The sequence below is a fragment of the Oncorhynchus gorbuscha genome, linkage group LG18 (assembly GCF_021184085.1).
Source record: "Oncorhynchus gorbuscha isolate QuinsamMale2020 ecotype Even-year linkage group LG18, OgorEven_v1.0, whole genome shotgun sequence".
NCBI classification, from domain to species: domain Eukaryota; kingdom Metazoa; phylum Chordata; class Actinopteri; order Salmoniformes; family Salmonidae; genus Oncorhynchus; species Oncorhynchus gorbuscha.
In genome coordinates, this window is record NC_060190.1 from 60,205,489 (window position 1) to 60,230,589 (window position 25,101).

General features: G+C 44.8%; 2 protein-coding genes across 4 annotated transcripts in view; one reads left to right on the forward strand and one right to left on the reverse strand.

Moving 5' to 3' along the window:
* Positions 1-18,959, forward strand: part of LOC124002922 (nuclear receptor coactivator 3-like) — a 32,690-nt gene extending 13,731 nt beyond the window's left edge. For 2 of the 3 annotated variants that reach the window (XM_046310760.1, XM_046310762.1), the window contains exons 2-21: positions 8,389-8,493; positions 8,731-8,891; positions 10,068-10,168; positions 10,341-10,512; positions 10,625-10,819; positions 11,025-11,111; positions 11,366-11,509; positions 11,701-11,848; positions 12,011-13,574; positions 13,670-13,793; positions 13,951-14,151; positions 14,366-14,599; positions 14,715-14,832; positions 15,028-15,199; positions 15,318-15,674; positions 15,822-15,923; positions 16,149-16,374; positions 16,615-16,795; positions 16,885-17,056; positions 17,187-18,959. In XM_046310760.1, the coding sequence (XP_046166716.1) occupies positions 8,408-8,493; positions 8,731-8,891; positions 10,068-10,168; positions 10,341-10,512; positions 10,625-10,819; positions 11,025-11,111; positions 11,366-11,509; positions 11,701-11,848; positions 12,011-13,574; positions 13,670-13,793; positions 13,951-14,151; positions 14,366-14,599; positions 14,715-14,832; positions 15,028-15,199; positions 15,318-15,674; positions 15,822-15,923; positions 16,149-16,374; positions 16,615-16,795; positions 16,885-17,056; positions 17,187-17,198 (4,557 nt within the window). In that variant the 5' untranslated portion in view covers positions 8,389-8,407 and the 3' untranslated portion in view covers positions 17,199-18,959. Of the gene's footprint in view, positions 1-7,262; positions 7,384-8,388; positions 8,494-8,730; positions 8,892-10,067; positions 10,169-10,340; positions 10,513-10,624; positions 10,820-11,024; positions 11,112-11,365; positions 11,510-11,700; positions 11,849-12,010; positions 13,575-13,669; positions 13,794-13,950; positions 14,152-14,365; positions 14,600-14,714; positions 14,833-15,027; positions 15,200-15,317; positions 15,675-15,821; positions 15,924-16,148; positions 16,375-16,614; positions 16,796-16,884; positions 17,057-17,186 lie in introns of all 3 variants that reach the window. The other variant, XM_046310761.1, reaches the window with a different exon arrangement.
* A 3,967-nt stretch (positions 18,960-22,926) lies between these two features.
* On the reverse strand, positions 22,927-24,133 carry LOC124003331 (DNA-binding protein inhibitor ID-1-like). The gene is made up of 2 exons (XM_046311488.1): positions 23,635-24,133; positions 22,927-23,434 (listed from the first exon to the last, which is right to left on the reverse strand). Exons 1-2 carry the CDS (start codon positions 23,989-23,991, stop codon positions 23,399-23,401), a joined length of 393 nt encoding a protein of 130 aa, XP_046167444.1. The 5' UTR covers positions 23,992-24,133; the 3' UTR covers positions 22,927-23,398.
* Positions 24,134-25,101: the final 968 nt, after the last annotated feature.

A 25,101-nucleotide genomic window follows, 5' to 3' on the forward strand; every position in this document is an offset into this window, starting at 1 on the left:
TTACTTGTATAGTTTGTCAAACTGTACAAAAGTTTAGCTCAAACAATTTCAGTTATTTTATATTAATATAAGGAAATCTAATTGATTTAAAATTGACTGATTTTCCTTATGAACTGTTAAAAATGAATACATTTAATTAGGTCTTAATCTATGGATTTCATCTATGAACTGGGCAGGTGCGCAGCCTTGGGTTGGCCTGGGAGGGTGTAGGCCCACCCACTTGTGAGACAGGCCCGGCCAATCGGAATGAGTTTTTCCCGAGAAAATGACTTTATTACAGACAGAAATTCTGAGGCCGGTTGGACGTACTGCCAAGTTCTCTATAATGACGTTGTCGGCTTATGCAAGAAATTAACATTTATCTGGCAACAGCTCTAGCGGACATTCCTGCAATTAGCATGCCAATTGCATGCGGCCTCAACTTGAGACATCCGTGGCATTGTGTTGTGACAAAACTGCACATTTTAGTGGCTTTTTATTGTCCCCAGCACAACGTGCACCTGTGTAATGAGCATGCTGTTTAATCAGCTTCTTGATATTCCACACCTGTCAGATGGATGGATTATCTTGGTAAAGGAGAAATGCTCACTAACGGGGATGCATACAAATTTTAGAGAAATAATCTTTGCGTGTGGAAAATTACTGGAATCTTTTATTTCTGCTCATTAAACATGGGACAAACTTTACATGTGGGTGTGTGTGTGTGTGTTACGGCTCTTGGGATGGACAGAGGAGAGAGCAACCAGATTTAACTCCAGACTGTCCTGCTCTGAAGTGCAGATGAGGAACAGTTTTCCCCCATGCTTTTCTTGCGTCAGGGTTTGACTGAATTTTGGAGCTGCCAGTGTACTTCATAATAGAGGCTTTCCTATAGTTTTTAGAAGTCTGCACATGTACACACACTTGGCATTTGTCTGCTTCGCTGCACTTTAGTCCCATTGTGCATCGTATTTCTTTGACTTTATCTCAAGTCAGTTTTCTGGCTCACTCGCTCTGTTTTCATGAGAATTGTATGCGTATTCACAAATGGATGAAACGGTTGTTAGGATTCTGTGGTGAACTCTGGCACATTTACAGTGCCTTCAGAGTATTCACACTCATTTGACTTTTTAACACCTTTTAGTTTTACAATCAGAATTTAAAATGAATTCCATATTAGCCTTTTGGGTCACTGCCACGCGTGCGCGCACAATGTGGAAGTGGAGTTCTATTTTTAGACTTAAAATAAAGGTAACATAAAAAAGTCTTCAGTCAAAAAGTATTCAACCCCTTTCAAGTTCAAGAGTTAACATGTGCTTAAGTCATGTAATCAGTTGCAACACTAGTGTTTAACATGCATTTTAATGACTACCTCATCTCTGTACCTCACACATGCAAACAATTATCTGTAAGGTCCCTCAGTTGAGCAGGGAATTTCAAACGGTTTCAACCACAAAGACCAGGGAGGTTTTCCAATGCCTTGCAAAGAAGGGCACCTATTGGAGAAAAAAAAGCAGTCATTGAGCATGGTGAGGTTATTTATTACACTTTGGATAGTGCATAAATACACTATCCAAAGTATTGTACAATCCAGGTGTGCAAGGCTCTTTGACTTACCCAGAGACTCACAGCTGTGATCACTGCCAATGGTGATTGTAACATGAATTGTCTCAGGGATGGGAATATTTGTCACTATTTCATTTTCAATAGATTGGCTAAAATGTCTAAACATGTTTTCACTTTGTCATTATGGAGTATTTTTGTGTGTGTGTGTAGGTGGGTGAGAATCTATTTAAACCATTTTGAATTCAGGCTGTAACACCACAAAATGTGGAATAAGTCAATAGGTATGAATACTTTCTGAAGGCACTGTACATGGTTGTGAAAACACATCATTTGTAGATGTGCACAAGTCTGTCTAGTTCAATTGTATAAAATGGATATGCCACTGGGTTGACACAGGAGAAAAGCTCCAGCAGTGTGAGCAGCAGCTATTGTAATGTACCTGTCGTCATCCCAAAGTGTGAGAACTCTTAAGCATGCTCCCGAGGTGGAGGTGGGGCTGGTCTTTGAAGAAAAACAGGAAGTAATTCTGTTTCCTTTTGCACTTGTCCTAAAATCCAGTAGATGCCTTTGTTTGTGTAAGACTGTGTGGAAGAGGAAGGGTGTGTCTAGTAGGTGGGTGAGGGGGGTAGCTATACATGGTTAAAGAAAGGCTCCAAATGTTTCTGCCACAATTTTTATATTTGAAGACAAAAGACCGATCCCACTCTCAGGATGGTATCATCAGTGGTTGATGGCTTGTCGGCTTAGTATGTTGTGGTTATGTATACATTTGCGCGTAGCTGTGAGTGTGAAAGCTGTCGTATGGTAAGCCGTTTGTGTTTTCTTTGTTTTGGGTGGGACATGTTTGTTATTTAGCCTGCATCTCACAGAGCTCAGATTACAGCCTTGATTTCAGGCTCTGCTGGAATGTCCCCGGCTCCTCGCTATTCTGGTCCTGACCAAGGGACACTGCAGCTCTAGAGCTCAGCCCAACGCTCTTCCTCCTCTCCTTAATATACCTCCTTTTCCTCTCTTCCTCCCTTCTACTGCACCTCCCCCATCATATTCAGCTGCCTTCAGCTGTACCATTTTATCTGTTGCTGTGGGAGACCCTTAGGATGTGATCTACGTGGAAGATCCCATAGGCACACAGTTTCCACGCTAGCAGTGCCTACTTTCTCGTGTGTCGGCAGGAAGTTGACCTATGAATAATGCAGGTGACCCCTCCAATGGGGGCTAGGGGATGATGTGGAAATTAAGTGACTAGGTTACCAAGAAAACGGACAGGGGAAAGCTTACCGTTGCTTGGTACTGAGGGTATTAAAGATGCAGATGGAGCAAGAAAGGGACAGATGCACAGAATATGTAATGTTGTGGATCGGTGGCCACATCCAGGAAGTGATGATGCAGGGGACGATGAGAGGATGCAAACAGGATGCTATCTTCTGTGGCTTCCTGTTTCTTTTTAGAATCGATGTTCCCATGAAGTTCTACCATATTAAACATTTTAATTAACCTCTCTGGGATATGTGGGGCGCTAGCGCCAAATTCAAATAAATTACTATAAAAATCACACTTTCGTTAAATCACATATGCAAGATAGCAAATTAAAGCTACACTTATTGTGAATCCAGCCAACATGTCAGATTTCAAAGGCTTTTTGGGGAAAGCAAACGATCCTATTATCTGAGGATAGCACCTCCGTAAACAAAGAGAGAAACCATGTTTCAACCCTGCAGGCGCGACAACTCAGAAATAAAAATATAATTCATGCCTTTGACAAGCTTCTTTTGTTGGCACTCATATGTCCCATAAACATCACAAATGATCCTTTTGTTCGATTAATTCCGTCTATATATATATCCAAAATGTCCATTGATTTGGCGCGTTTGATCCAGAAAAACACAGGTTCCAACTTGCTCAACATGACTACAAAATATCTCAAAAGTTACCTGTAAACTTTGCCAACATTTCAAACTACTTTTGTAATACAACTTTAGGTATTTTTTTTACGTAAATAATCGATGACATTGAAGATGGGATGATCTGTATTCAATACAGGAAGAAAACAAACTGTAGCTAGCTTTCTGGTCACGCGCCTCTATCTAACAGTACACTTCAAGTGACCCTCGTTCAAGATGGCTGTACTTCTTCATTACACAAAGGAATAACCTCAACCAATTTCTAAAGACTGACATCCAGTGGAAGCGATAGGAACTGCAAGAAGGTCCCTTAGAAATCTCGATTCCCATTGAAAAGAGTGACCTAAAAAAAAAATTCCTCTGGGTTTCACCTGCTACATAAGTTCAGGTATACTCGGATATGATTCAAACAGTTTTAGAAACTTCAGTGTTGTCTATCAAAATCTACTAATAATATGCATATCTTCTGGGGATGAGTAGCAGGCAGTTGAATTTGGGCATGCATTTCATCCGGACATGAAAATACTGCCCCCTGTCACCTAGAAGTTAATAGGAAGTAGAAGCGTGTGGGTTCTGTTCGAAATAGTATCAGCCAGCCAATGGGGTCGCGCATTACTGTAGTGCCTAGAAGGCGGGACATAGTCCACATTAAAACATTTCTAATAAAAGCAAGTTGGTGAACAAACTCAAAATAGCCTAATTATCTTGCAGTTTGTTACGTTACAATTTTCAGGAGCCACATTGGGCTTGGTTAATTCTGTTCACCAACTCTCACCTTTTATCTTAGTCCTGTCTGTCAGACTGACTGGTAGCATCCATTGACCTTTTACTGGTCAGTTTTCTGGGGGGGGGTCAGAGAACATGCTTTAGACCTGCCAGTGTACAGTGTGTGAACTGGTCTCTTCTCTCATAACAGGCTGTGTTGAGACAGAGGTCATAGACTGAATGGATTGGGATTGGACACAATCAGCCATTTACACCGCACCGCACCTCATTCTCCAGATTCTCAATCTAGTTCAACAAACTTTCTAGACCTATGCTGTCTTATAAAACCGTTAACCGCTTTCAATTCCTATCACTTTAAAACCTGCCCCGTACCTGGAACAAACATCTCACAATCTCTGGGCAAGTTTCACATTGTCAGAAGTGGCTGATTCAGCATAATTTACATAATGCCAGGCGTGTTGTGACTTGTTCCTGGTGGGCTTCTGTTCAGACGAGACGACTCTCTGAAATAGAAAGGGTATATCTATCTGTTGTACATTTGTTTCCTTCCTCTTCAGAGTATAGGTCTGTCGAAAAGTTGAAGTAAAAGCGAACAACAAATGGAATGACCTAGCTTTCACCTGGATTCACCCTGTCAGTCTGATTTCTTATTAATTAACGTCACCTGTTAATCCACTTCAATCAGTGTAGCTGAAGGGGAGAAGACAAGTTCAATAATGTTTAAGCTGTGAAACAATTGGGACATGGATTGTGTATGCGTGCCATTCAGAGAGTGAATGGGCAAGACCAAAGATTTAAGTGCCTTTGAATGAGTATCAAGAACTGCAGTGTTGCTGGGTTTTTCACACAACAGTTTCCTGTGTTTCAAGAATTGTCCACCACCCAAAAGACATCCAGCCAAATTGACACAACTGTGGGACACTTTGGAGTCAACATGAGCCAGCATCCCTGTGGAATGCTTTTGACACCTTGTTGAGTCAATTCCCCAACAAATGGAGTGTTCTGAGGGCAAAAAGGGGTGTGACTCAATATTAGGAAAGTGTTCTTAATGTTTTGTGCATGTATGCAAATATATTCAGTTTGATGCCACTGGGCAGCATGGTTGTCAAAATATTTGAGGAAACCAATATTCATATGCTTTGTACAGGGAAATAAATTTGTACAGGGAAATAAAACATTTCACTGCAGTCTCCTATACAACCACTTTCTTGTTCTTTTCCCCCTATATCTTGTATACAGTCAAGCTATATAGCTTGACCTTTTTCTTTCAGTACCGACAAGCAGGACTCTGCTCTAAGGTGTGGGGGGATGAGGGAAAGCGATTTTTAGAGGGATGGTGAAAAGGAGATTGAACAGGGAGCATGAAGTGGAGACGTATGGCTTAGAGACGAGGAGTGTGTCCGCGGTGGCACTCTACAGGAGACTAGGAGTGTTTCTCAATGCATACTACTGTGCTCCTAGCATGGGAGCGTCGGTGTAAGAGTCCAGATCAAAGTATGCGAAGGAGGAGCAGAAATCAAATGCATACTCCGTTTATGCATATTTTGAACATTCAACAAAGTATGCACAGAAATATATATATATATATATATATATATATATATACAACCAAGTAAAAAATGATGCACATTTTCTTGAAATCAATGGCGGCCATTGTTTGAGCTGAAGCAAGAGAAAATAAACTGACTTCGGATTATAATCTTGCCCAATCACATCGCATACTGTATGTTGCCTGGCTGCAATATTTCATCTTGATAAGTGAATAAATACATGTAATTTGGGCATTTTTTTTCCTACCTGCCTACAATGTTTTAATTTAAAATAATTTTACTAGGCAAGTCAGTTAAGAAAGAATTATTATTTTCAATGACTGCCAAGTTAACAGTGTGTTAACTGCCTTGTTCACGGGCAGAACGACAGATCTTTACCTTGTCAGCTCGGGGATTCGATCTTGCAACCTTTTGGTTACTAGTCCAATGCTCTAACCACTAGGCTACCTGCCGCCCCAATACCCACTGTAGTGTGTGTAGGTCGTAAGTCCGGGTTCCCGAGTGGCGCAGCGGTCTACGGCACTGCATCTGAGGTGTCACTGCAGTCCCTGGTTCGATTCCAGGCTGTATCACATCCGGACATGATTGGGTGTCTCATAGGGCGGCGCGCAATTGGCCCAGGTTTGGCAGTGGTAGGCTGTCATTGTAAATAAGAATTTAAGAATGCTTATTTAGAATAAAAAAAATTTTTACCCTTTGTGTCAATAGCGCTAACAGGCTAGCAACTTCTATTAGCTAGCAAGCCAAATTTAGCCACAAATAATTTAGCTAGCTACCCGTGAATTTTTTTATTTTTTTATTTTATTTTACCTTTATTTAACCAGGCAAGTCAGTTAAGAACACATTCTTATTTTCAATGACGGCCTGGGAACAGTGGGTTAACTGCCTGTTCAAGGGCAGAACGACAGATTTGTACGCTCTAACCACTAGGCTACGCTGAAGAATTAACATCTGCATTAACATTAGTCATTTTTGCCATTGGTTAGATTATGATTCTCACATACTCCATAACCATCAGCTAGCTACTAACTATTGTTGCCATTGTCCTGGCTGGAAGAAGGTTCAGTGAATGGGGGTGCAGCATGAGGTAATACAGTAGGGGGGGGGGGGTGCTTCTCAAATGTTTTGTGTGTTCTCCACACTATCTGATCTTCGCAAAAACGTTTTCGGAGAATGCACTTGGAGCATGAGCGTGTGGATCACGGTAGTATGTATATTGAGAAACCCCCTAGGAGTGTCAGAGGTGGTGCTCTACATGTCCAAGCCTGCAGTTTTGGACTGAGGTTTCATAACGGCTCTCATCCATTCTGCAGTTTTCCACTACAGAATGATGAGCTCATAGCGGGTGTGTGTACGATTGTGTGAAAGACAGTATGTCTGTGTGCCAGTGTGCTTGCCTGCCCATTTGTGTGTGTGTGTGTGTGTGTGTGTGTGTGTGTGTGTGTGTGTGTGTGTGTGTGTGTGTGTGTGTGCCGTAGCCTACCTCTCAAGCGCTGGAACAATGAACTTGTATTTTTTCTTTCTTTGTTGTGCGGGAAAGGGAAAGTAGTGGCCGTCTTCCTCTGGTGTGAACCCTGAGTGGGTCAAGGCCCGTCCAGGGGAGGAAAACAAGGGCAGTGTCTACGAAGAAGGGAACAGCAGCTGTAGAGGGAGGATCCGGGGTAAGAGAAGTGGACATGAAGGGAAGAGGTGTGTAGTGGAGGCAGGGGCTGTTGGAAACGTGAATGCAGTATAGTCTAATCTCAGGACCAACATTTCTATTGCTTTCCATGAACACAATTCAGCTTGTCCCTGTGCTGGTGTTTGACTACTGTACTGCTAGAGAAGGAGGAGTAGAGCAGGCAGCAGCAGGCTGAACGCAGGATGACCCATTTCTCCAGAGGCTTTAAATCACATCATCAGTCCCTCACACTGGAACAGATGTGATTTTCCTCCTATCAAATGCTATGTAGGGAGACCTGTATAGCTACTAGCTAACTCGGCTTACTGTCTGAATCGCCTTTGTTAATATGTCAATTCAAAAGAAATAGCAAAGGGATTTTGGTAGTTAGTATATGGAATAATAGTAGTAAAGGACAAACCTCTTGAACAAGGTGCACGAAGAAGAGGCCTAACGCAGTGGGGGGGGGGGGGGGGGGCTCAGAACGGCTTTCAACTTAATCTTAAAAGTTGTAATAGTAGAATGCACAAGGTGCAATTTCGAAATTGGCTAGTACATCAGTTTTCCTCTTGTCATATGAGTCATTGCATACCGTAGCTATTTATAACATGTCAGAAATGTCCAGATCAACTAACCCATGTCAGCTAATGTTTTTTAGCCCATGGATTTAGTTATGTTTGAGTCACTCATATCACATGAATGCACATTAGCAATGGGAAAATGTACAGAATTGCAAGAAAATGACCTTTAAAACCTGCACAACATTTTTTTTCTGCAGATGAGGGGTGTGTACTTTTTTTGTTTTTGTGTGTGACATTAACAGTGCATGTGCCCATAGAAATAGATGAGATGATCCCCAATGCTGGAAGTGGGGCCTGAGTAAATGTGTCTGGAAACCCTTCCTCTAATGCATAAATCGGAGCGGAATGAAGTACAATAAGCCAGTCAGTAGCACTGGTCACATGTCAGTCAGTGTCTGCGTCTCAGATCTGTCTTGTCTCCCCAGGTGCTGATATGTGCTGAGGATGAGTGGCGTGGCAGACAACTCCATGGCGCCCATGTGCTCCGAACGGAAACGCAAGATCTCCACCTGTGATACACCAGGCCTTGGGCGAGTCACTGTTGGGAGCTGTGCCTCCGTCTGCATCTCCTTCCTTTCTCTCTTTTTGTGTGTACCTGTCTTAGTGTGTTTACATGCAAAGAGTTTTCTTTCCTCACTAGCCTCTGTGAAATGCCCCTTTCCTTGGCTTCAATATTTATTTTTCATTCCCATGGATTTCTGTTCATTATGGAGGGATAGGTGTGGTTGTCATGGTGACATTTGACCGTACCCTCCCCCACCCTGCAGGTGTGACAAGCGCAGAAGGGAGCAGGAGAGTAAATACATCGAGGAGCTGGCCGAGCTGATCTCTGCCAACCTCAGCAACATGGTCAGCTTCAACGTGAAGCCAGACAAATGTGCCATCCTCAAGGAAACCGTCCGGCAGATTAGGCAAATCAAAGAGCAAGGTACCAGCTCCCCAATGCTCTACTGATGCCACTAGTGTGCTCTTAATATCAGCATGTTTTTGATTTTAGCTTAACAAAAAAAGGTCGGGAGAACATGGTAAGTCATTCATAAATCATTGCTGTAGTATTTGCACAGTGCATGGTTATATGATTAGGAGGATGCTGTGTCAAACTGGTCTGTAGAGACTGTCAGTGATGAAGCTGTTAGGTGGTGGCTGCCTCGCCTGGACTCAGTGTTTGTGTTTGGGAGAAATTAACACCTGTAATTGAGTCGTGATGGCTCAAGGCCATGGTGCTCCAGGCTCATGTGTCTGTTTGTACTGGAGTGGCAGACCCAGCCTGGGAGACGGATGGGACTGGAGAGCAGGGTGAAAGGGGAGGGCTCTCAAGACAAGCGAGAGATTCCAGCACCATAAACCCCCCCTTTGTCCTTTGTGGCTCTGAAGTGGTTGGATCGTGTAAACAGTATGGTATTAGCTCCACCTAGCCTTCAGGTAAATTATGTGCAGTTTATACCGATGCAATCCACTCGGATTAGACCAGTGAGGAAGGTGAGAAGGAAGGAAAGTTATTGGATTGGTATCCACCCCAGGGCCACAGCTGGCTGCTGCTGCTTGGAACTTTGTACAGCCAAGTTGCCATAGTTACAGGCAGTGAATGATGAAGGCCCTCTTTTTCTGTTACCTTTTAACCACGCTTCTCTTGCCCTCTTTCTCCAATTCATTTACTCCTGTCTAATTTAGTTATACTCTTTCATCTCTTCCCTCACATTACTGTTAGCCTTGTGACTCTAAATTAAGAACGAAAATCTATTGTTCAAGCTCTCCCTTCCATCCAAGTGAATTTCTCTTCGAATCAAAATATGTTGAACACTGAACTATATCATGATTTAATCTAATGGTATTTTTAGAAGTGTATAAATTTAGTTAATATTGCCTTCTGGTGGTGGACAGTTGGTAATTTCTACTGTGACATGGTTGGCTGCATAACTGGTGTCTGTAGGCTAATTTTGGTCTCCTACAAAACTCTTTTGCAGTTATGTTTCTAATTTATCATCACAATTCCACAATTGATATCAAGCTGCTTGTTTAGAGTTATGTCCTGCAATGTTGCACTATAATAACTTGATTTACCTTATCTAATGTGAAGTGACTGTGGATCCTTGTCCCTCTGCAGGGAAGAGTTCATGCAGCGATGACGACGTCCAGAAGGCAGATGTGTCTTCCACTGGTCAAGGGGTCATTGACAAGGACCACCTGGGACCGCTGCTACTACAGGTTAGCCTGTGGACGGGGTGGGGGTCAAAGGGCAGTGGAATTGGGTTCACCTCCTTATGTTGAATCGGTGACATACAAGACTGAATAGCTCTTATGTGCAGCTGGTCATAAACATTTAGTATTGATAGTTATTGACAAACACAATTATCTCCCCCTCTCTCCTCTGCCTCAGGCCCTGGATGGGTTTCTGTTTGTGGTGAACCGGGAGGGCAGTGTCGTGTTTGTGTCTGACAACGTGACCCAGTACCTACAGTACAAACAGGAGGAGCTCATCAATACCTCTGTCTACAACATCCTCCATGAGGATGACCGGGAGCAGCTGCACAAGAACCTGCCCAAGAACAGTGCGAGACACACAGTCCCAATAAAACTTGAACATATGCCATTTCACTTTTTTTTTTAGTGGCACTGCAGAATGGCATGAAAGTAATTATTGTGTCCCTTTATCTCATCCAGCACCCAATGGTTGGTCATGGGGAGGAGAGGCACTGCGGCAGAAGAGCCACACCTTTAACTGCCGTATGCTGGTGAAATACGGTCACGGACAGAACCATCAGAACCATGGGCAGTCTGAGGGTCCCAACAGGCAGCGCTACGAGACCATGCAGTGCTTCGCCCTGACCCAGCCCCGTGCCATGATTGAGGAAGAAGGTAGCAGACTAGGGGCAGGATATCCTCAATCATGTGTAACAGTTAAATGTGTATTTTCTATTTATGACGCAGACCTGCTGTACTTCTCACATTGACTTTCTGTAAATGTATTATGGGAACTGGGACAGAAGTGTTGTAGAGCTTGATCTAGGTTTATTTGAGAATGATTGTGTATACTGACTGGGCTGTGGCTGTGTATGTCCAGACCTGCAGTCGTGTATGATCTGCGTGGCCCGTCGCGTCAATGCAGTGGAGAGGACCGAGAGGTTCAGCACCCGTCATGAGCTCTCAGGTGAGACTACTGTAAACGCACTACAGTCACGTGTTCATTCTCTATTCAAATGCTCGCGCCATTCGTTCAATCTGAGTAACCGAACACGCTCTCGAACCGTTGGGAATGTCTATTGATCTGCATATATTGAGAACTGTACCATTTTAGAACATGAATTTGAGTCTGGGACACACAGAACATTTGTTTTTCAGAACGAAATAAGAATACAGTTGCAATGTACGTGACCCCTGCCCTTTGATTGTGTTGTCTGATAGGTAAACTGATAGAGATCGAACAGCAGAGTTCTCTCCACACTACCATGCATCCAGGCTGGGAGGACCTGGTGAGGCGCTGCATGCAAATGTTCCTCCATCGCAGCGAGGGCCAGCCCTGGTCCTACAAACGTCACTACCAGGAGGGTACGTCTCTCTCTGCTATTCTCTTCTGGCTCCCTGCAATATAACCATGACTTCTCAATGTCTCACCTTGATACTGAGCAATACATGCACAACGACAAAGCATCTCTGCTCCTAATTTATAACAGACTACTATTAGGTGATAAGCATGTTGGTTGGTCAGTCTCATTTTCTGTTTTCATGGTTCTATCCAGCCTTTCTGCATGGTCGTGCCGAGACGCCATCTTACCGGTTCTCTCTCTCCGACGGCACCCCGGTCACTGCTCAAACCAGGAGCGAACTGTGTCGTAACCACACCTCCAATGAGCCACCCACCTTCCTTTCTACCCACCTGCTACAGAGGTTAGTATGTCAGCTTGGTGCGCTCAGAACCATGGCATCACCATCACCCACTCAGTGTAGGATTTGACGGTTTTCTTTGTCCAGTTGTAGTAGGTCAGATTGAGGTTTTTACTGTATTGTAGATAGTGTTTTCCACTCCTGACCTCTCCTTCTCCCTGCCAGGGAGCAGAATGGCTTCCACACCAACCAGGGGGGTGTGATGAGGCACCAGGGCATGGGCCTCCCCAACACCCAGATGAACATGGCTCCTGGAGGGGGCATGGGTGGCATGAATAGGGGCTTCGGCACGGGGGCAGAGCAGGGGCACATGGGTCAAAGAGCCGGGCCCCCGTATGCAGCTGGCAACAGGATGAACTGTATTAATCAGACTAACTCGATTAATCAAATTAACCCTTCGATGCATCAAATTAACTCTCAAATGAATTCAATGAACAATATGAGTCCGATGAATTCCATTCATCAAACAAACTCCATGCATCCAATGAGCTCTCAGATGAATTCCATGAACCAGATTCATTCTATGAGTCAGATGAACCAGATAAATCGGATGAACCAGAGGAGTCAGATGAGCCTGCCTGTAATGCATCAGCAGCATCCTCAGCAGCAGCAGGCCCTGTTCCATGGAGCGGGGTACAGCATGGGGGCCATGACTAGCCCCCCTCAGGGCAGTCCAGGTATGAATGCCCCCCAGCAGAACATCATGGGCTCCCCTAGAGTAAGGGGGAGCCCCAAAATGTGCTCTAGCCCCTTCTCCCCAGGAGGTATGCACTCTCCCATGAGCTCGGGTCACCCAGGGGGGTCTGGAGTTAGCACTGGCTTCTCCAGCAGCTCCCTAAATGCCCTCCAGGCCATCAGTGAGGGGGTGGGCACCTCTCTACCTGCACTCACCTCTCCCCCCGCACACAAGCCTGACAGCTCTCCAAGTGTCAACTCTACCCAGCAGGGACAAAGCCAGTGGCAGGGCGCGGTCTGTAAACCAGGCAGTTCAGACTCCAAGAGCCCGAGTAGCTCACTGGCCAGTGGAGGGGAGCAGCAGCAACACACCCCCACCACAGAGGGGACCTCAGACAAGCCAGACAGCCAGGCCAACAGGGAGGGCCCAGCCTGGGGAGAAGCCAACCGACGGGTCCCTGACAACAAGGGGGGCCATAAGAAGCTCCTGCAGCTCCTCACCTCCCCTACAGAGGAGCTGGTGCCCCATAACCCCCAGGCTGGCCCTGGCACCACCCCCATGGGCTCTGAGGCCAAGGACGACATGCAGGGTATGCCCAGCCCCTCCACGGGTGTGTCGTCCTCCACTGCTGCAGTGGGACAGCAAGGCCTAGGAACAGGGGCTGCAGCAGCACACTTTGCCAACCAGTCCCTGCAGGAGAAGCACAAGATACTCCACAAGCTGCTGCAGAATGGCAACACCCCAGATGAGGTGGCCCGTATCACAGCTGAGGCCACGGGAAAGGTCGCTGATGGTGTTCCAGAGGCTGGGCCAGGAGGTCCAGGATTGGGGCCAGGAGCAAGGGGGGCTGAGATGAAGCAAGAGCAGCACAGCCCCAAGAAGGAGAAGACCCATGCCCTCCTCCACTACCTCCTCAACAAGGATGACTCTGAAGGGTCAAGGAGTGATGTCAAGCCAAAGCTGGATGACCTAGAGGGGAGGGGAGCCTCAGGGGTCACAACCTCTGAACCCAACCCCATGGTGGGGAAGGTCAAGACTGAACCAACTGATGAGGTAGGGAGAGACGTTGTGCCTATGGTTAATTGATTTATATTTATTCAGCAAAGAGCAGCTTGTTAACAGTAACATTTGTTTGTTTTCCTTCCCAGTTGGAAACCCTGGAGACAATTCTTGGAGGCTGCAGGAACGCCAGCTCTGGGTTTTATCCCGAGCCCGACTCCAGAGCAGGAAAAGGGGGAAACCAGCGGGGAAGTGGCCCAGACAGTTTGCATGGTAAACTAGCATGAGTTTCTGCTAATTCTGAATAGATAATTCCAGAAGTGCTAATATGTTGCCCATTTTAAATGACTTATGCAGCAAACCACACATCCTTACCATTTGTATAGTGTTTGTCCTTAGCCTGTATTGACCCTTCCTCTGTGTGTTCCAGATGGCGGGAGAGGAGCCATGATGTCTGCCCAGCGTGGCCCCCTCCAAAGGGCTCTGTCATTGGACGCTAGGCCCCTGGATGGTGGTGGAGGCCTGGCAGGGAGGAGGAACGTCCCCTGCCCCACCCTCATCAAACTGGAGAACATGGAGGCCCCTATCCGGCCAGGCATAACCAACGGTTTTCCAGGACCTGGAGGCATGGGTATGTGTCCACCACAGGGTGGTGCCGCCCCCCAAAAAATGTACTTGCTCACTTACGTTGGGTTGATTGGTTTCAGCATGTGGATTTTGCCCCTTAACCTCTCAATCTATTGACCTTTCTGGCCTCTCCTTATTACACTCCAATGACAGCACTGCTGTTCAGTACTACAGTTAGATGTATTTAATTAATGGACGTTAACATGACTGTTCCCTAGGAGGTATGAACAGGGCTATGGGGATGTCACAGCGGCCCTCCATGGCAGGGCAAGGTGACTGGGGGATGCCAAGGTCCAGTGGCAGTCCTGTGGGAGTACCAGGACACCCCTCAATGGGACGGCCAGGGATGGACTTCAACTCCAAGGGCATAATGAGAGGCCCCTTGGTCAACCGATCCAATAGTTTACCTGGCAACACCAGGTCTATGCTGAAGCAGCAACTCATGGAAATGGGTATGTAGTGTGTGGGCCGGGTGAGTGAATATTACATGTAGTTTGGTTGAGTATTTATGACCAACTGTATGCGTGTTTGTATATGATTTGGTTCATGCTGAATTCTACTCTCTAGCTTCCAATGAGGTGAATATGGGGATGAGTCCCTTCAGTGGGCAGGGTCCTCCACCTCACTCCCCCTCCTGGCCTGACAGTGCCATGGGAATGGACAGACCACCCACTAACACAAATAGGTGAAAAACCATCATCATAAACAAGCACACATTTATACACACTCGCTGTCTGCCTCATTGTTCCCCCCTCATCTGTTTGCTCTCTCCTGTTAACCCAAACATAATTAGCACTTGGTCTGGTCTGTGTTGGCTCCTCTGTATACAGTACAACTGGTGCCTGTACTGTACTAACCCCCCTTCCTTGTTGTGTACCAGGCGTCAGTTTGGGAACCCCCTGGATGAGCTCCTGGTTCCGCCCTCCACCAGCCAGGGGCAGAGTGATGAGCTGGCGCTGCTGGACCAGCTGGACTCTCTGCTCAACAACACTGATGTTATTGCCCTGGAGGAAATCGACCGGGCCCTGGGCATCCCCGACCTCGTAGGACAGGTACCTTATGAGGACTTCCAGATAACATGGAGCTGAGTCTTTTATTTACAGTGCCTTTAAACCATGTGACAAGAATCATACTGTTATATTGACCATGTCTAACCTCTCTCCTTCCCAGACTCATGGTCCAGAGCAGCAGCCACAGCCAGGTCCGGGGCGGAGGCCCCCATCAGAGCCCTTCGCTGGCCCAGGACCAGACACCTCCATGGGGATGGAGCAGAAACCCATGTATAGCCAGGGGTACCCAGGACCCCCCTCTATGGGCATGCAGTCAGCCTATGGGGGTAACCCCATGCAGGGCCAGTCCCCTGCTGGTTTCAACCACATGATGAACCAGATGGGGGGCCAGCAAGGCTCAGGGGGCTTCCCTGGCATGGGGGATATGGGCCACCCCCGCGCCAACATGAGACCCCGCATGATGAGTGCCATCAAGCCCCTTAGACAGCAGCTGGTGCAGAGGTTACAGGGCCAGCAGGTATGAGCATATGGCACACGCCACTTCAAAGTTGCAGAAAAGGCTATATTTGATTGTGACGTCTAGATGTAGAGGTACTTGAACGCAGGCAGGTGGATCACCTATATGGATGGCAAATGTGACCAACTTTATTCTCTCCCTCTGCAGTTCATGAACCAGACCCGTCAGGGTATGGGCATCAAGATGGAGAATACCCCTACAGGAAACCCTGCGTTGCGGCCTGGGATGCAGCCCAGTATGGGGAGTCAGGTAGGTAGTCAAACCCCTCCCATGTCATGTTCCATAAAATCAACATCTGGTAGGGCAGACCACCCCTCTATCTCACACACACACACACACACTGATTAAACCCATCCCGTTGCCATGTCGGAAATCACATTTTATTGGTCACATAAATATGGTTAGCACCTGTTATTGCGAGAGTAGTGAAATGCTTGTAGTCATATCAGTGTTTTCCCCTGTCTGCTTGGGCAGCCTGGATTCCTGAATGCTCAGATGATGGCTCAGCGCAGCAGAGAGATGATGACACTACAGATGAGGAGACAGAGGATGATGATGCTAATGCAGCAGCAACAGGCTGCAGCAGGAGGCTTCAGCCCCCCACCTAACATCACAGCCCCTGCAGGCATGGACAACCCAATGGCAGGACCCTCCATGGACCAGCCAGGACAGCAGCAGTTCAACTACGGCGGGAACTATGGTCTGACCAGGATACATTTCTATTTATTTATCAGCCTTGAAGCATCTCCTCCATTGTCTATTCTCTAAAATAGAGGGCTCTATACTCCTGTCCCTACTCCCTTTCCCATTCATACCTTCCTGATTAGGAGTTTGCCCATTCAAAGGGGTTGTAATATTAACTGTCCTCTTTCTAACTGCTATTTCTAACGCATCATTACAAATATGCATTGTTCATTCTAAGACCTGGCTGTCATTACAGGAATGAGCCAGCAGGGGGACCACTCGTTTGTAGGTGCAGGCAGCAGCCCGCCCAGCAACATGATGCCAGGTTGTGTGGGAGGGCCTCAGAATCCCATGATGCAACACCACCCCCACAGCAGCCCCATGTACCAGTCAGCAGACATGAAAGGCTGGCCACAGGGTGGAATTCCACGGAACAAGTATGTCTGATAAGCTAATTATACTGTGGGGAAAAAACATTATTTCCTGTTCTCTCGATCTTCTCTACTCTGTTCTTTCTGTGTTTCAGCTCATACCCCCAGCATCATCAGTTCACCCAGCAGGGGAACCCAGGCCAGTTTGGGGGGCCCATGATGATGAATGGCTCCATGGGCGGGCCAGGCCCGGTCAGTGGTGCTGGTGGAGCACAGATGGGCATGAACTCCATGGGAATGGGCCGGATGCCAATGGGACCTGAACAGGTAGATGGTTTGAAATGTGTTAATACATTAAAATAGTTAAAGGTAATAACTTCTCGGTAGTGGTTTGATAGCTCAGCCTGAACAGTGTGGATTTATTGTAACATCTGTCCATCCAATTTGTCATTTACAGAAATATTGCTGAAAACGTATGTAATCTATAAGAGCCCTCACCAGGAGGTCAGCAAAGACTGCAGTGCCCCACCTATGTGTCTACAGTGTGGGTGGGAGAAGGGATGGCTAGGGGTCACCGGACACAGCCCCAAGATCTTCTCCCTCCACTGTTCTCCAGTTTGCGCGTGGAGGACACTCATAATAAGCCACAGTGAAAACAAACCAACTACACAGTGAGAGACTCTGGAATAAAGATACACCTCATACCTAATGCAGCCACCCGTTGTAGGCTTGCCCCTCTCTGGGTGGCGTGTATATGAAGAGGCCCTGCTTGTTCTTCCTATGGGAGTGTCTGCTACACCAGAGGAGGCCGCATAGTATGTGTGCTGGGAAACAGAATCTATTTGATACAGGATGGGATACGGTACAACTAGCTATGGCTGCACTTTACCAGAGGGCTTCTATGTAAAAGGATTGTTGCAATATTTCTTAGTCATTACAGCCTTACTAGATTCAATGCATTCACAGCATTGGTTTCTTTTTCTTTAATCCTTTGGATATGCCCCTCTATTTAATAAAAAATAAAAATGGGGAGCTGTTAGCGCAGATTATTTCTATATTATGCAGATTCAAGCAATACAACTTTCTTCAGATGGAAACGGAGTGTCAAACTCCGTTTCCAAACGGTACTGCAGTATTAATGTCACAATTTATTCTATGTGAATATGAAATGTAAATATGCTACAAAAGTATCCTACATGCTTTTTATAGATCACTTTTTTTGCTCAGAGTATGAGATTTGGTCAAATTCTAACTTGTGTATTTGTCTACAAGGTCAATACCATTTTAGTTTGAAGTTTATTTCAACGTTTTGGACTGGTGAGTGAGGGTTTCCCACTTTCAACTTTGTCGTTATCCTCTGAACATGTTTCTTCTAAGTGATAACAGCCATGTGTTTCTTTTTAGAAACACTTTTATTTGGATATGGTGCATTGACAGTTTGGAGCTTTGAAATTGCAGTGAATGAAGAAAGGACAGTCTCAAATGAGCAGAGCTTCCTGTCAAGCTGCTGTTTTGGCGTGTCTGAGTATTATAGGAAAGAGGTGGGGTGGCGTTATTGACTGTTTATAAAGTAGTTCTTCCTTTCTTTCCTAGCTCTCACTAGTGTTTTATGTCCTTTGACTGTTACTCTTGACTCCAAGAAATGTACCTTTAAAACTTGCGCAATCCAAATATATTTTTCCAGTTCTTTGTATGGTTTTTGACAGTGTACATTTTTATCTATGCTTTGTATATGCAGACAGTATCTAGGTACATATCATCATATGCTATTGGACTGATAGCATGGGGGACTGAGTACTGTTGTTCAGAAGCCAGGAGGTAGCTAACAGTAGCAGTAATATGTGGATGGGTGATTCAGTGACTGGTGAAACCTTTGCAGTGGCATGCAACAGAATGAAAGGCATATCAACCTCTTACCTTTTTTTTCTAAAAATAACATTCTGTTTTGTCCAGTTTAATTACTTAATTGCATTTATACATAATGAAATTACTTAAGTCAAACAAAGGATTCACCTGGTTATGTTAATTTTTGTAGTTTTCCTTTGTTCTACAGGATGTATATTCTGACGTTTCTTTTTCTCTATGTTGATAGGGCCATGCTATCCTGGATCCTTGGGACATCTCTAAGTTAACACTTTTTTTAATGGTTATGGTTGTGACATCCCAAAGGAACCTGGCTAGCATTAACTGATGTTGATATTGATGTAAATACAAATTTTCTATTTAAACACTCATGGCTCCAACAGTTGTCCTTTGTCCACAATTTATTAATCAAGAAGAATTGAGGGTTGTCTGAGGCATGGCTCATCTCTGGATCTTGAGACAGGATACGGTTGATAAAAGGTTATGTAGATGGGTGAGCCGGTCAAGGATCGATTCAGACAAGGTGTTAAAATTGTACTATACAAGCGACAGTTTATTCAGAGTGAGAATATCTGGTACACGTAAATACGGCTCTTCCATTCGCTCGCACAGAACAGCAGGAAAAAAGAGAGAGTGAACCGTTACAATACAATTTATACAAAACAGAAAGTGGGTAGATTCTGGAAGTTCGATTCTTCGGATTGGTTCACACGTGAGGTAGTCTTCTTGTATTGGCTCAGCTGGGCCGTCCGTCACTCTAGAATCCCGCCGTCACACAATGTTCAGCTAAAGGGGGAAATTTGGTGTGTGTGCTGGATGGGGGGTGTGTGTGCGTGAGTTATCCTGTAGGGGGCCCCACATCCTTTACTGTGAGAATATGTTGCTATGTGTTGTCTCAGTTATAACAATGCAATATCAGTATGCTGGTCACTTACATAAGAAATAGCACTTCCTAACAATACCAATAACTTTTCATAGGGTGGAACAAGCTGGAAAAGACAGCAATGGAGGTTAATCTTGGCCTACTCTACCAATGGATTGATGAGCATATGTAAGCAATGCCTCATTTAGGCTGCGTTTAGATAAGCAGCCAAATCCTGGTTTAAAAAAATCTTCCACGATTTGGTCTTGATCCTTTAACATCAGATCTTTTTCAGATCTGATGGGTGAAAATACCAATTGGTGAATTTAAAAAAAATCAGAATCGGGCTGGCATTATAACACGTGCAACAAGGTTCAAATCAGGGTCAAATTGCTTTGTCCTTCTCATGGCGCAATAACACCAGAGGTTGGCGCTCTTGACACTCCACCTCAAGCCTAATACTATTATTACTTATCTGGGGGCCCATGATTTTATTTATATATATTACTGCTTCAATTTGCATTCACTGGTGTATTTCACAGGTGCAACCAAGGTAGAGTGTGTGCTGAACAAAAGTATATAAACGCAACATGTAAAGTGTTGGTTTCATGGGCTGAAATAAAAGGTCCCAGAATTGTTCCACACACAGCGTATTTCTCATGTTGTGCAACAATGTGTTTACATCCCTGTTAGTGAGCATTTCTCCTTTGCCAAGATAATCCATCCACCTGACAAGTATGACATATCAAGAATAATAAATGCCATTTAGCAGACGCTTTTATCCAAAGCGACTTACAGTCATGTGTGCATACATTCTACGTATGGGTGGTCCCAGGGATCGAACCCACTACCCTGGCGTTACAAGCGCCATGCTCTACCAACTGAGCTACAGAAGGACCAGAAGCTGATTAAACAGCATGATCATTACACAGGTCACCTTGTGCTGGGGACAATAAAGGGCCACTAAAATGAGCAGGTTTGTTACGCAACACAATGTCATAATTGTGTCAAGTTTTGAGGGAGCGTGCAATTGGCATGCTGACTGCAGGAATCTCCACCAGAGCAGAGCTATTGACAGATAAAATAGTTAATTTCCCTACCCTAAGCTGCCTCCAACGTAGTTTTAGAGAATTTAGCAGTACATACAACCAGCCTCACAACCGCAGACCACATGTATGGCGTCATGGGCGTGCAGTTTGATGTCGACGTGAACAGAGTGCCCCATGGTGGGGTTATTGTATGGGCAGGCATAAGCTACGGACAACAAACAGAATTGAATTTCATCTATGGTCGTTTGAATGTACAGATATATACTGTGATGAGATACTGAGGCCCATTGTCGTCCCATTCATCCCCCACCATCACCTGATGTTTCAGCATTATGCATGGCCCAATGTCGCAAGGATCTGTACACAATTCCTGGTGAAAATGTCCCAGTTCTTCTATGGCTTGTATACTCACCAGAAATGTCACATGTTAAGCATGTTTGGGAAGCTCTGGATCAGCGTGTTCCAGTTCCCTCCAATTTCCAGCAACTAAGCAAAGCCATTGAAAAGGAGTGGGACAACATTCCACAGGCCACAATCAACAGCCTGATCAACTATGTGAAAGATGTCACGCTGCATGAGGCAAGTGGTGGTCACAGCAGATACTGACTGGTTTTCTTATCCCCACCCCTACCTTTTTTAAAGATATTTGTGACCAACAGATGTATATCTGTATTCCCAGATTAGGGCCTGATGATTTTATTTAAAATTTGTGATTTCCTTTATATAAACTGTTACTCAGTAAAATCTTTGAAATTGTTGCATGTTCTGTTTTTACATTTTTGTTCAGTATATTTTACAAGAAGGAATTTGGAATGAAATTGGTTTGAACCGTAAAGAGTGTAGCTCACATCCCAATAACATCGCATAGTGGTTGTTTTACACAGATGACAGCTGTGGTCCGATTGCTGCCTTCACTTGGTGCCAGTTTATAGCATGTCAATTATCCATGAACAAGACAGACAGTTGATGTCATTTCGGTGGACTGCAGTCTACCAAGTGGCCACATGGGTGCGGTACATTATAACGTATTCCAAAAAAAACATAGACAATCAGGCTACAATACGCATGCATGCCTAAAGTATTCAGCAAAGATACAATATCATTTTGCTGTTTTGTGATTGTTTGGCATTAAGGCAAACAAATGTTATGCATATATTACTGTGTAAACTAGACCCCATCTGTAGCCTACAAAACCTTCCCAGTCAGAACCCACAAGACTGGTTCAATCAACACTGTTTCCACCTCATTTTAATGAAAGTATGTTGAACCGACGTTGAATTGATGTCTGTAGCCTGTAAGAGAGCTCTTTAACTTTCCTCTGACAAAATGAACTAACTTTTCAATCATACAAACAGGAATGTATTATTGGAAAAGTAACAGAAAACGTGGCTTATTTCATCCACAACTAGGCTAAGCATATATTACGCATATTTAATTTAAAATAGTCTAAATTATTTAGAGTACTTATGTTACAGTATAAACTTGCTATTACTATATACTTTGTCTCTGTGTGGGAATAGAATCTATAACAGTGAGTCTCTTTCTTGGTAGAGCACCCCACCCATCTGCGGCCTGGTTCGTGGATTACTGTTTGTTAATGTTTCAATCAGCTGTGTTGAGGAATGTGGAGCTATTTAACCTGAACTTCCCCAGGTGTGCCGAGGCGCCTCTCGGTCTGGGCCCAACCGCCTGCCCCTGCCCTTTTCACAAAGCTATAACACACACACAATCCCACACTGGCCGTGTCTCAGAACGCAGGGGCTGCAGCTGTGCGCATCGCAATGCAGGGAAATGGGAAAACATTGCACCAGGGAGACAGAATAAATCTTACAAGGAATTGCCTTTCCAAAAACAATTTAACCCCTGCTCTGCTGAAATAGAAAATGCTAGTGTAGAGGATCCTCAACTAAAACACAATTTACTTTTAGCATGTTCCAAATTGCTATTACATTTTTTTTAATGAATAGATGTTTATTAATTACTGATTAGACCAAATGCTTTCCTATTACTCTGCTAGTCTGTTTGAAAATATTTTCTTCTAGATATCATTGTCAATATCCGTAACGACCTCTTGACTCAACACTCAAGACTTCTCCATATTATTTATACTGTATGCTAACTTGTAATTTGCTGTTGTAGGACTCGTTAACTGATAACTGCCTCAGCTCCTGAAATGACTTAATTCTGATAGTAAAAAAAAGTATTTTTAATAGTTTAAGGTGAATGATATTTTAAGAAGTAAGACCCCCCCCCCCCCCCCCCTTACATTTTACACAAACTGATGCTATTCCTGAACTACAGTTCAGGGAATGTTTGCCTCCCTCTCTCCAAGCCTGTGCACATATGAACACTATATGAATGTATTATGCCTAACTGAATGTGATGTGGAATGGGAATTATCTGTGACACACATACCATAAAAGCCATGTTTAAAAAATAGTTTTGTTTTAATAAAAACGCCATTTAAGGTACATTGTATACAAAAATAAACATTTGTTTCACATAATGTGACATTGTAATATACAATACAGTTTGTCGCTCAGGAATCTGAGAAAATTTACTTTTCCTTAAAAAATGTTGAATTTCTACATGTTTCACAAAACTTCTTGAGCAACTACACAACAGGCAAAGCTGTTTGCAGTAACTGCCATGGTCCCCTGGCTAACACAGTCTATTCGGACCCAATCGTCTCTATGAGATCTCGAAATGGATCGAATGCCTTGAGTGACAGTTCCTCGCTTCCTTAGAATGTCCATCGAAAGTATTTTCTAGCATGGGAGTTTGCAACTTTCCTACTTGGCTCAAGGTTTGGTAGTGATAAAATGTCACATAATGTAACCTTGTTCATTCATCGTGGTGGTCGCTCTGGAATGATGGGGCATTACGCCGAGAGCTCTAGCGGCACATGATTCTGTCATCCGAGAATCCATTCTGGAAATAGAGAAAATAAAAACGTTTAAGTCAGTGTTTGCAGTGAAATTACTTGCCTACTGAAACTTAACTTTACGCAGTTATAAACAAACCAATGTACGCAGTTATACTATTCTTATTACTACTTACAGTTAGGTCAGAAGGGAGACACTAGGTAGCTCTTGTAAAAACGAATAAAGACGTGTCAGAGTGATATTTACCTCGACAGTGATGCTGGCCAGCTCTGCGTTCAGGGTTGTCAGAGGTGTGCGGGGCACGCTGCTCTGCTGACAGTTCTTTTCCGGCTCGTCCAGTTCAACCTGCAGGTCCCATATGTAGTCAATGACGTGTTGGAGGATCTCCACCTTGCTGGCCTTCTTGTTGGTAGGCAGAGTGGGGACCAGCTCCTTCAGCTTGCTATAACAGCTGTTCATGTCCTGCAGAAACACGGTCATCTGCTCGTCCAGCAGCGGGATCTTACATTTGGAGATGGAAAGGCTCTGGTCGGATAGGCACCGCACCATGTCCTTGCCTCCAACCTTGCTCTTCAGTGCGCAGGTAGGTCCGACAACCTTCATATTGGCTGATGTTGTAGTTTCCAAGGATAATGAAAATATGGTGCGTAAATAGATTAGCGAAGGCTCCAAAAGTCTTGTTAGTAGTCTTGTGAATGTTGTCTCAGTGATGTTGACAGTTCTCAACAACGCACGAGTGTACAGCTTTGAATTTATAGTAGACTATTTGGGGGCGCCCACAACTCTCCTGTTTGCAGACCGAGGGCCAATAGCACCGCCGTTTTAGCGCTAGAAGGACGGTTCACAAATGCGTTCTTGGCCAATGGGAGCGCGCGCTGGTTATAGGGATTTACATTCTGTTTGAGGGATGCCGTTACAAATTGAAACAAATGTCTGTCTTTTTACGGGTGAGATGTGGGAATCTAGGTTTAGGGACTCTGCAGGTGTAGAGTTCCTGGGGACACTCAAGGTGTGGTGTTGGGTATGTGTGCTGTGTTTGCGAATGTGTGTGGGATGGAATTGATTGGATGGCTGATGGTAATAACCATAGCGCTTGAGATTTTTCTCCCCCAATAACTGTTAGAGTGCACCACAGATATGACCATGTTATTAAGGTGCCACTACCTAGACCTATAGATCTATAGGCCTAACACGCACATTCACAATTTAGTCTAGCAGTACTTCTTTATTATAACGGTTTATTTACATATGTCTGTCTTTTGTGCACTTTCTCCTGTTAACATAGATGGCAGCGAATCTGTTGTCTCTTTATTGGCTACTTACAAACTGCACTTTTTAGTACAGACTCTTTTTTTCCTCTCGTGAAGTGAAGTTCCTGTGATCAACTTCACGAATTCCTTCACATGTTCTCCGTGTGTGCTCAGCCTTGTATGCACATTGAGATTGCATTGCTCTGAATCTTCCCCCAGATTGTCCAAACAAGCCGAGGCAGACTGGCAGGCGCCAGCGCCGTGACGTCACCCATTCATCCGAGCCTTGACGCCTGTCAGCCTGGCGCCGAGCGGGCGGTCGCTATGGAGACCTCAAACAACAGGCTCTCATTCCCCCATTCACCTGCATAGCGCGCAAACCCTGAGAACAAACTGGCTGCGGTGATCATCATTCATTTATCACCTTAAGTCACTGATGATATTACCGCCCCACGCACCTGCA